The sequence below is a fragment of the Nannospalax galili genome, unplaced genomic scaffold (assembly GCF_000622305.1).
Source record: "Nannospalax galili isolate Female #2095 unplaced genomic scaffold, S.galili_v1.0 scaffold668, whole genome shotgun sequence".
NCBI lineage: Eukaryota > Metazoa > Chordata > Mammalia > Rodentia > Spalacidae > Nannospalax > Nannospalax galili.
Genome location: NW_008358090.1, coordinates 291,545 through 302,800, shown reverse-complemented (window position 1 = coordinate 302,800; position 11,256 = coordinate 291,545). Strand labels below are relative to the sequence as shown.

The window sequence follows — 11,256 nt, the reverse complement described above, 5'->3', positions numbered from 1 at the left end:
AGTGGTACCCATACATGCATCCAGACAAAACATTCATACTGGTAAAATAAAATTTTTTAACCTGGGCATGATGACACATGCCTTTAATCCCAGGACTTAGGAGGCAGAGGCAGACAGATCTCTGTGAGATCGAGGCCAGCCTGGAGTGCCAGGCTAGCTGGGGCTACAGGGAGACCCTGTCTATATATATAATATAAATTTTTTTGGTCTTTTTGAGACAGGGTCTCCCTCTAGCCCCAGCTGTCCTGGAACTCACTATGTAGACCAGGCTGGCCTTGAACTCACAGAGATCCACCTGCCTCTGCCTCCCAAGTGCTGGGATTAAAGGCGTGTGCCACCACGCCCGGCATAAATAATTTTTTTAAAGCATAAAAAGAAGGCTAATGGGGCGGGCTAGAGAGATGGCTCAGTGGTTAAGAACACTTACTGCTCTTGCAGAGGACTGGGGTTTCAGTTACCAGCATGGTGGCTCACAACCATATTATGTAACTCCAGTTCCAGAGGATCTGACTTCCTCTTCTGGTCTCCATGGGCTCTGCATACATACATACAAAATACTCAAAACATAAAATAAATCTGTGCTGGGTGTGGTGGCATACACCTTTAATCCGGACACTTGGGCGCAGGGCAAGTAGATCTTTGTTAGATTAAGACCAGTCTGGTCTACATAGTGAGTTCCAGGGCAGCTGGAGCTACAGGGAGACCCTGTCTTAAAAAACCAAATAGAGGAGCTAGAGAGATGGCTCAGGAGTTAAGAGTACTGACTGCTCTTGCAGAGGACTTGCTTTCAATTCCCAGCACCCACAAGGTGGTTAACAACCATCTATAACTCTAGTTTCCTCTGACCTCCACAGACATTGCATGACATGGGTTCACTTATGCACATACAGACAATATATTCATAAACATAAAATAAAAATAATAAGTTTTTAAAAATGAATAAAAATCTTTACAAAATAAAAGGGCTACGGATGTAGCAGAGCACATCCTAACATGTATGAGGCCCTGGCTTCAATTCCAAGTATCACAAAGAGGCAGGGGGGAAGGCTAGAGTTTGAGCCTGGGGACTAGAGGTTAGAAGTGGACTTATAGACCCAATACTCATATCCTGGGTTCCCCAATCAAGGACATTCTGAAGGGCAGTTTCTCAACTTTATTAGCCTGGATGCCTCCCTGCCAGCCCCAGGGGCTGGTTCCTGGACTCAGTGAGCAGAACTGAGGTCAGACGGGTTTGGCCCCTGGCCCTGGCAGTTTGGCACAGCCAAGCCAAGGGAACAATAGGTGCAAAAGTCCAAATGCTGGCACTTCAGGTGTGGCCGGTGCCCAGTCAGGCCACAAGGTGGATGGGGCACCATGGTCCTCTTCTGGAAGAGGGCCGGCTATGGCAGCGTTCCTTCCTGAGCAGCCATTATGAACAGTTGGTGATTCTAGCCAGGAACTGCTGTGCCCACCACTCATCCAGGTCAATGGGCACAAAGTCTGCAGGCAGAATAGAAGAATGGGCACATGTGGTCTTCCAAGCTAATCAGTACCTTTGCCCTCCAGTTAAAAACAACCCCTCACCTGGACTCTGAGCACAGCTCACAGTGGGAAATGGGGGAGTCAGGCTTGGGAGTCCCCTCCCTAATCCCCTGGGGCTGAAGCCTAGTTGGGGGGGGTCAGGGTCAGAGGGGCTGGAAGATTCCCTGGGGGTGCAGGGCATGGGAGAGGACTCACTCTGCAGCCGGGGATCAGGGGTGTTCTCCACATACTGCACAGGCCATGGCCCACTCTCACCGGCAGGGCTGCCATCCAGCTGTCGCTCCACCTGTTGCCAGGCTGTGGGGGAAAGATTGTTAGGCTGAACCAGGCCCCTGGTATCCTTCCCACCTCAGAGCCTGGTAGCCATCCTGTACTCCAGCCCAGTTCAAGGAATGGACATGACTGGGCAGAGAGCCAAGGAAAAGTCTAGCCTTTGGGCTGCCAACAGTCAAACTACAGTGGGGAAAGAGAACAGGATAATGCCAGGTCTGCACTACTGGGATCCAGTGGCCTAAGCCACATCCCCTGGTCCCTTACTACCTTCGGACACAAATCGGACGTTCTCCTCGTGGGCCAATGTGTAGGTCTCCTGAGTCCCCTCGAGGGATGGGGATGTGGTGAGGGGCCGCCGGCCGTTCACTCGATTGAACACAAGCCGAGGCCCAGAACTGTGGGAGAGGAAAGAGACAGACATGGTTGACACCAGCCAGGCTCAGGAACTGCTCTGCAGGATTCAAGAGCAGCTTCAGGACTTGCCCACTGCCTCAGCATAGGCCCAGGTCAAGCCTTTCCTCAACTATAGAGAAGCTCCCCATAAATGCTGCTGGCCAAAGCCTCTCTGCTGCAGATCATGAGCTTACTGAAGCTCATCTCACAGCTGCAGCCCTGGACTTGGAAGGAGAGTGACTGCAAGTCAGGGAGGAGCCCCCACCTGTGGCAGGGTCCCATACAGCATTCTTCTGCATTCCCAACTCCCCACCGGCCAGGCCTCTAGCAGCCTGGTTCTGACCTCAGCCTGACCAGATCCCTGTCCCAGCCCCACCCATCAGGCACAGACACCCATCTCCTGACTCTCCAGAGGCTCCCCATAGATGCCAGTCACCTCAATGACATATCCCCAGTGTTGGAAAATAGATCAAACAAGGATGGGTCAACATTTGCCCTTCCCCTTCCCCAGCTGTCCCCAGGCCCCAGAGGGATGAGCACAGAATGCTGAAGAGGGCAGTCCTGAGTGGGAAGAGCATGACCTGCCCACTGCCAAAGGCAAGAGACAAGGAGCAACTGAGTAAGATGGCCCCTGAGGCACTGTGCTGCACTCCAAGTTCAGAGGTGGGAGTGGCTGAGCCCCTCCCAGTCAGGCAGGTTCAGGGCAAGGATGGGCTATCCTAGTAGGCTGGCAGGCAACAGCAGGGTGCTCAGGAAGCCTGGGGTGGGGCCATGGAGGGAATGGGGCCGCACCTACAGCAGGAGGTGGGAGCCAGAGTCCTGGGCTGCACCTGCCACTCCGCCAGGCACTCGCGGTCCCGGCTGGCCTGCTCGCCTTCCTGGGCTCAGGTGCCCCACGCCGCTCTGGGTTCCTCCTCAGGTGAGAGGGGCACTAAAATAAAGAGGAGGGTCTTGAGGGGCACAGGGTCCCGCCAGCCCCTGGGCTGGCAGGGTCTGGTGGCAGCAGAAAATCTGAGATATGCAGGTGGGGACCACAAGGAGGCAGAGTTCCTCCCAGACCTACTGGGTACCAGAAGGCATGAAGGCCATCCTTAATCTGAAAATCCACCCTTGCCTATAACCCCCCTCTACCCTAAAAGTTTTCAAAAACCAGGAAAGAAAGTATGGAAGCAGCAAGACACTGAATCTTTTTTTCTTTTTGTGTGGTTGTTTTGTTTGTTTGTGAGACAGGGCCTGATAAGTGGCCCAAACTGGCCTTGACCATTTGACAATCCTCCTCCCAAGTATCAGCATATAGGTAGGCATGTACCACCACATCTGGCTGAGGCTATATATTGATTCTTTAAAAAAGAAAAGGAGGAAATCCCAGCTAGGGGCTGTGAATAGCAGTGGATCAAGGTGGTGGCCCTAGAGCTGGAATATGGCCCCAGAGGGCAAGGGCAACATACCCACAGCCAGCCCTGCCCCACCCCTGCTTGGAGGCCATGGTTATGTAAGACAAGACTCTGTGGGAGAAAGGGCACCAGCCACAGGGTGCACCTGTGCATGATAGCTAACCTGTACTCAGTACCTTGGATACTGCCTGCAATGCTAGGCCATAATATCCCACAAACCTCCTCTCATGTCCACCCCCCCCTAAAAAAAAAGTGATGGGCTACTCATTTTTCTTTTTTTTTAAAAAATATTTTATTATTTTAATTTTATGTGTATGAGTGTATTGCCTGCATGTATGTGCGTGCACCCATGTTGTGCAATGCCACAGAGGTCAGAAGAGGGCTTTGGATTCCCTTGGAACTGGAGTTAAGGAGGAAGGTACATAGCCGCCATGTGGGTGCTGGGAATTGAACCCAGTCCTCTGCCAAGAGCAGTCAATGCTCTTAACCACTGAGCCATCTCTCCAGCCCCAGGCTACTCATTTTTCAATCTGTGAAGGGAAATGTCCTGCCTGTGTCACATAGTGAGAGGGAGTAATAGCAAGATTTAGCAGCAATCCTGACCCCAATGCCCACAATCTTGACTCACTGCTCCAAACCCCTTCCTGCCCATTGGTCCCTGAATATCCCCCATCTGCCCTTGGGGGACAGGTGATCACATAATCACATCTTATGTCTTTCCCATCTGTCTCTTGCCAGGAGAAAGAATGTGTCAGAGGCACAGGCCGAACTGGCACCCAGTACCCATAACCAATCATTCGGCAGGTTGAAAGCTTTGGGATTCTGCTGTGTAGCAGCAAGAGGATGACCAGTGTCTCCTTTTCCCCCACCTCCATCCCCCATGCTCCATCCTCCCACAACTGGTCAGAGAAAAATGGTAGCTGAGGAAAGGATCCAGAAGAAAAGACAGGAAAGGTGATAGAAATGTGGAGTGATTTTGGAGGGCAGCTCTTGAAAAGACACAGAAGTAGATGTGGAATCACATGTGGAGGCCCTAGAGCAGCCTGAAGCTCCCAGTCTAGGGATTGAAAAGGTTGTTCAGAAAGGGATCCACTACCCAGTAACCTCAGGAGGGAGTAAGGAAGAGACTCTGCCCTATGTCCTTAGCTCCCAGAGCCCAAGAGGACAAGGGGATCAAGTCTACTCAGGCTCTAAGTGCCCTACCTGATGGCTGCTGAAGAGCTTCAGGCATCCGAATCAGGTTTAACTTCCTGATATGGGCTGTCTAGGGAGAACAGTCAGTGGGTCTGGGGTGTCCCTTGCACACTTAGGGTTCTGGAGAATGTCACTACCTTGTCCTCCTCCTGGACACCACCCCAATTTTGTGACAGACCTGTTCCCCAGTAATGGTAACCTGAAACACGTGTAGGTTAGAGTTGGGCAGGTCATCAAGGCTATTCCTGTTCCATGCTCCCTGTCTGAGTGACCACCTCATGGTTACACACCTGTACCACAGTGTCCTCCCAGGGATATAAGGACAGTGAGGTCTACAGGATGCGCCCCCAGGACCTGCTCACCCGATCCCCAGGACAGATCTTTGGCTGGGAACATTCACCGGAATAGAGCCAGTTGCCAACATGCCCCTCCAACAGGAAGTTCCCCACTCTGCCAGAATATCAAACAAAATCCCTACAGGCCTCTTCCACCTATAGCATCTGAGGTCCAGTAGCTGAGAGAGGCTGAGGTAAGGCCAGCCACACAGACACTCCAACTAAGGTTAGTCTAACTCTTGACTTCCTTGGTGGTTCTCCAGTCCTCAACTTGGAAAGCCCCTTGTCTCTTGTGCCCCCTTCTTGGGTATGGTTTAAGCCACACTGCCTGGGGCCTGCCTGAGCTTGATCACATGGCACCCCCACCAGGGTCCTGAGCCCAGGAGCCTACAGGCCTGCAGGGGGCAGGAGCAAAGTCCACATGCCCAGAAAACATGTAAATTGAGCCAAATAAGTAAAAGGTTCCGCCTTGAGGGAGTGGGTGCACCTCCAGGTCACAGTGGTTGAAAGCCAAATTGGCCAAGACTGCTGGTTAGGAAAGTTAGGAAGCTGCTGGCCCCAATATGCCTTAACATCTGTTGGGGAGGAGGGCTCCAGTGCCCGAGTGTCAGTGAAGGACGGGCCTGGCAAGACCAGCAGGGAACACGTGCTTCTGCAAGGACAGGGCCCAAAGACCTTGAGGGCCTGCGCCCTGGGCATCTCTCCCCAACTCTGACCTCGACCGCTTTCAAGGGGTTCAAGAACGCTGCCCAAGATCCAGGGGCGTCTGTCCTGGGGGCCTGAAGCCCTTGAGAGCTGGAGCGGGTAGGAAACCCGCGAGGACCTCCCACTTGCTCCAGCTGGGCCCCGGGGCAGCCAGGTGAGCGGAAGCGTACGCGAGCCGGCCTGCGCCCCGCCTCCTGCCCGGCAGGATGCGTGGTCCCCGTCAACCTTCCCCAAGGTCACCCTCATGCCCGGCGGTCACGCTCACCTCGCCAGAGGCCAGGGTCCCTGAGGCGGCGCCAAGAGCTGCGCGCGCGTGGGCTGCGCGGTCGCCGGTACCGAGTGCCGGCATTTCAGGAGCTCGCCGAGCCTGTTCTCCACCTGCTGCTGTGTGGGACCTGCGGGCCGGGGCGGAGGGCGCGTCAGCCGCCGCGGGTCAGCAGTCAGTGCGTCCCGCCCGCCCGCCCGCTCTGCGCACCTGTGCGGCGCTGCGCGACCAGCTTGCTGGGTCCCTTGGTGATGGTGTACATGGTGCGCCGTCCGGCCCGCCCCTGGCAGCAGCCAGACCCAGCGCCTTCCGCCGGCTCCACTCTGCTACGTGTAGTGAACAGCCCCTTTAAGGACAGCGGACAGGCGGGGAGGGGCGGAGCGATCCTCACACGCCCCCTTCTCTTAAAGGGGCCTTGCACGCCCTCCAGCCCTCTCAGCTCTTTGGAAAACCCGCCTAGACACGCAGTTTGAGGTTGGGCGGGATGCACTCATCAATGAGTCCCGAAAAGTCCTGGGCCAGACTGGATCCTCTGGGCACTGGGCGCCAGCCTCTTGACCGTCAAGGAGGACTAACATTTGGAGTCCCTGGCCTGGGAGTGTGTGTTTCCGTGTTGGGGGAAATCTCGTCTATGAGGCTCTCTGAGCTGGGGTGGGGAGGGGGCGTTGTGTGCTGAGGTAGTTCTCTGATCTGGGAACCCCGCGCAAACACTGGAAGCACCAGTAATCCCGCTCATATTTGAGGCCCCTCAGCCAAGTGCTTGGACAAGCTTGGGTTGAGAAAAGAGGTGAATTTAGACCGATCTGAAGTCCTGGGACTCGCTCCAGTGGACAAGAAGTGAGAATCTCAAGGCTGTCCTTTAGGGAGTCTGAAGGTCCAGGGCACTGAGGAAATGGGGGGGGGTACAGAACTCTCAGGTGTACCCACCTAACCTACTAACTTCTCAAGATTCTTTCCTGAACTTTCCTGGAGGTACCCCTCCTCCCAACTGCTGGGGAAGCTAAGAACCAGGTCCCCCAGCAGGTCTCTGGGGAGAGCCACAGGATTTCTCACCACACCCTGGTGGAAGAGAGAACCCAGCATTTGGTGGGTGCAGCCTGAGACCTCTTCCTCCTGTTGACTTTAATGACCCCCAGGTAATGAATGGTGAGTTGTGATGTGGGCTTGAAATCTGCCCCTCAAGACTTGTGCCACTGCAACCTGGCCTAGGTTCCCTACGCCTACGTAACTCTGCTGATATCTGGAGCTTGGAGGGAGCAGATCTTTCTGTCAAATCTAGGACCAATCAAGCAAGATGCACAGTAGAGGAGTGAGACAGATGACTCACCACACTGCCTGTTCCTCCTCCTTCCTAGGCTACCCAAAACACCTGCATGGCTTGCCAGTGGAAATCCAGGGACACTTCCTGTTGCAGGTGGCCAGGCTGTCCTGACCCACGGCACCTTGGCTTTTCATTGTCCAGAACAGGGCTGGAGGACAAAGGCCTCCCTTTCTCCAGCTGTTGAAGACCCAGGTGTGTGTGTGTGTGTGTGTGTGTGGCCATGTACTAGGGAGAGATAAATGTCTTCTCATCTGAGCTAAGGCACCAATGACACACCAAAGAAATGATTCCACCCAAGTCTCTTTGGTGAACCAGTGAGTTTATTGAGGTTACTTACTGCAGCACGCATCACTGAAAAGCCCACCCCAGGGGAGGTAACAACTCAAGATGTTCCTTTCCCAACTCCACTTAAGAGTTTCCTCTCCCAGTAGTTGTTTATTGATCATATTACTTGTGGGTAGGGGAGCATGTGAATTTTGTGGCTTTACTGAGCTTCCTGAGTCTCAGAAGTTCCAAATTTCCCTAGCTTCTTGAGTCTTGAGCTTACCAACTTCATTCAGGGGGAATGTTTCAGTTCCCAGGAAATAGCTACACACCAGGCCTGTGACTGCAAAGGCAGAGGGCTTGCTTAGTCCCCAAACAAGCTCTGCCCAGGGAGTCAAGGCCTGGGCATGCATGGAAAGGAAAGGGCCACTATCTGGCCAAACTTGTCCCTTTCTACTCTCACAGTGCCTGTCCCTCCTCCAAGAGTAACCAAGAAGCTTGTCCTTTCAAGGCCACCGTAGTCTGATTCTGGCGGCCTTGAGCATGCTGCTCAATCACTCACACACACCGTGGAGGCAGGACAGGGTGCTGGAGATTTATGCTAGTGTTTGCATGTTCCCCTGGAATGACTGTCACATGGAGGACCTGGGCAGGAAGGTGTAACAGGGTTGGAATAAGGGGCCATAAAGGAAGGGCAAGACCCTGGTATGAGGAGTATGTATACCCCACACTGACATGAGTTCTCTGTGGGCTGGTCCCCTACAAAGACTGTGCCACTCAAACAGCCCATAATGAAAGCCCAGAGCCCAGCCTCATACAGCCTTAAGTCATGCTTAAGTCATTGTTGGCCAAGCTGAAACCAAAACAGCCAAGGGTTGCATCAGAAGTCCAAGGCTGGGTTCAGAAACCTTCAGAAAAGCTCCCAAGTGGGAACAGAGGCTGCAACTTGTCCTGAAAGGCTAAGGAATGAGCAGGTGAGGTTGGGGTGAGAAAGTCTCAAGGTCTCCATGGGATGAAGGAACTAGAGAAGTGGAAAGACACGTTGGAGGGACAAATAGTCTTTTAGGGTTGATCTCCCCAGTGGAGTCTTCCCAGCTACACTGATCCTAGACCTACTGCTGCCTGAGGATGGGGCTTGTTGGGGTTCCAGTTATGAAGGCTGGTATTTGATGGGTGATAGACATAAGGAGGTCACAGATACTTAAGAGATCTGGAGCTGGATGGGTCCTCTATACCATGATTAGTGCCCTTTTAAGAGAATAACAGGAAGATCTGGACAGAGGAGGCCATTTGAAAAAGGGAGCAGAGACTAGAGTCACATAGCCAAAGCCAAGGTCAATTGGTAGTGATCTGACACCTTCGTTTTGGACTTCTGGTCTCCAGAACTATAACAAAATAAATTTGTTTTCAGCTACCAAGTTTTGGGCTAATTCATTACAGTAACCACAAGGAGAGTGGTGGGGGATGGAGGGAAAGGACAACTGCAAGGACTTTGGGAAGAACCTCAGGAACACTGAACCTTCACTAGGGTTCAGGCTAATGAACACAAACACATGAAACTGGACCCAGAAAAGAAGCTGATTCCTACTTGGTTTGGGGTATGGTGAGCAAAAATCTCTGGCCCCTTTCAAGGAGATTGATAGTGAGACTGTACAGTCTTATCAAGCATTGCCCAAGCCCTGCATCTAGGCCATTTCTCAAGACTGTAGGGAACAGGTGGGAGGAGGAAGTATGCCCAGGAAGGACAGTCAGGATAGAGGCTAAGGCCAGGAGGCATCACTGTGTGGGTGGAAGGACCAGGGTACCTTATGTTCCTAACACAGCACCAAATTTAGGACCTGAAGCTCTCAAGGGCCTTGGTAATTTGGTAATGTGGATTAATTCACTCAGAAAAAGACAAATTCAGTTTCTAGTGCAGGCGCTTCTGATCCTAATAAGAATCTGGCCTCAACAAATTTCCCACCCACCCAAGGACAGTCCATCTCACAGGGAATCAGACCACTGTTGGCACTGGACACTCAAACTTTCTATGAGATAGGAAAGACTGGCCTTCTGCAGGAAAGCCTCTTTGCCTCCAGATCTGGTGGCTTCTCTGCCAAGTACCGACCTCAATGCTGAGGGAAGGTGTTGGCTTATCTAGCGCCCAGTCTGGAGCAATGGTCGACTCCTGCTAGTGGGCATCAACCAGAGTCTAAGAACCCTTAAACGTTTGCTGGGCATTATTCCTTAAAGCAAGAATAAGGGAGGGGAAGCAAGAAGATCAATTTCAGGTCTGTCTCTATGTGCCTAGAGAATCCCAATTGAACCTCCAGTAGCACCCTGGTCAGTTCTCTTCCTGGACAGGCCTTCTTCCTGGAGCTCTCTTTCAGTTACGGTGTCCAGACCAGGGTTGCATGTTGAAGAAGAGAAGGCGCCACCCTCACCTCTCCTGGACTTGGACACATGGAAGATGCTCAGCCAAAAAAACCCTGGAGGAGTCCACAATAAAGGTCAGCCAGGTAGGCAGATGCTGGTACAGTGAAATGGGAGAGTCCACTAGAGGCCTAGTCAGTGTCACCTCCAACAGCAGACATCTATGTCCACATGTCAGGTAAGGTTGGGGAAGACTCCACAACTCCTCTGAGTCTGAATTGTCTACTTTTCTGAAGGATTGTCCAGAGTGGCTGACCTATATCCATGTCATGCTCCATTCTTGGCCATGTCACCTACATCCAAGGTCTAAGACTCGCAATCCTATACACACCATAGACAGCAATCCCCTGCAGGGGCCATGCTTAATTATGAGCAGCATAATGCCAGGTACAGGCAAGAGTTCTAACAGCCGGGAGCAACTCTTAAGGCATTTTCTGGAATCCAGTCCCTCAGAGCCTGGACTCCACCCTCCCCACCCCCCGCGCACACCCCCTAAACTGACCACCAGCGAAGCATCCTTAGGCGCTCACTCATTCGTTGGTTACCAACGTGGACTACTACTCATGGACTCCAAGCAGGCGCCGGCAGTCTCAGCGCCACACAAAGCTCAGAGCCGGTTGTTTCCAACCTGCGGTTGGCACCTACGAGCTCAGGCTCCGAGGCCTTCCACAACGACCACGCCCACACGCCTTGTCGGGACCCCATAGACCCACTCCCAGCAAGGCTCCACCCCTGCCCCTGGGCTCCCAAGTGTTCATGACTGCTATGGATGGCACGGGGCAGCCCCGAACCGTGATTGTCCTTAAACACCCCCTCCCTCGCCCTTCACATCTTCTTTCCCCTCCGGTGTCAGCGACACTGTGGGACCTGTGAGCAGTTGTGTCCAATAAACCGCTGCCAACATGAAATTGGAGTACAGCAGAAAGAAGGCATGCGCAGTGCACCTATGTTGCATCACGGTTCCTAAGTCTTGTGGACATAGCCGATGTTCAACAGCGCCGCTGGTGTAGTGGTATCATGCAAGATTCCCATTCTTGCGACCCGGGTTCGATTCCCGGGCGGCGCATGAGGGTTTTTCATTTTTTTCATCTCCTAAACGTGTAAATCTGACATTCGAGGTAAATGTGTCCTGTAAAGGAGACAAATGAATGTTTCAGAGTGACAGTCTCGCTGAAAACA

The 11,256-nt window shown here is 53.0% G+C and overlaps 1 protein-coding gene and 1 non-coding gene across 2 annotated transcripts; one reads left to right on the top strand and one right to left on the bottom strand.

Moving 5' to 3' along the window:
* Nucleotides 1–1,138: 1,138 nt before the first annotated feature.
* Mcrip2 (MAPK regulated corepressor interacting protein 2) lies at nt 1,139–6,434 on the bottom strand. Its single transcript, XM_008856119.3, has 5 exons — nt 6,291–6,434; nt 6,081–6,210; nt 2,062–2,189; nt 1,717–1,818; nt 1,139–1,479 (listed from the first exon to the last, which is right to left on the bottom strand). Exons 1-5 carry the CDS (start codon nt 6,340–6,342, stop codon nt 1,409–1,411), a joined length of 483 nt encoding a protein of 160 aa, XP_008854341.1. The 5' UTR covers nt 6,343–6,434; the 3' UTR covers nt 1,139–1,408.
* Nucleotides 6,435–11,072: 4,638 nt separating this feature from the next.
* On the top strand, nt 11,073–11,143 carry Trnag-ccc. The gene has a single exon. It is a non-coding gene; the product is annotated as a tRNA-Gly (tRNA).
* The last annotated feature ends 113 nt before the right edge of the window (nt 11,144–11,256 follow it).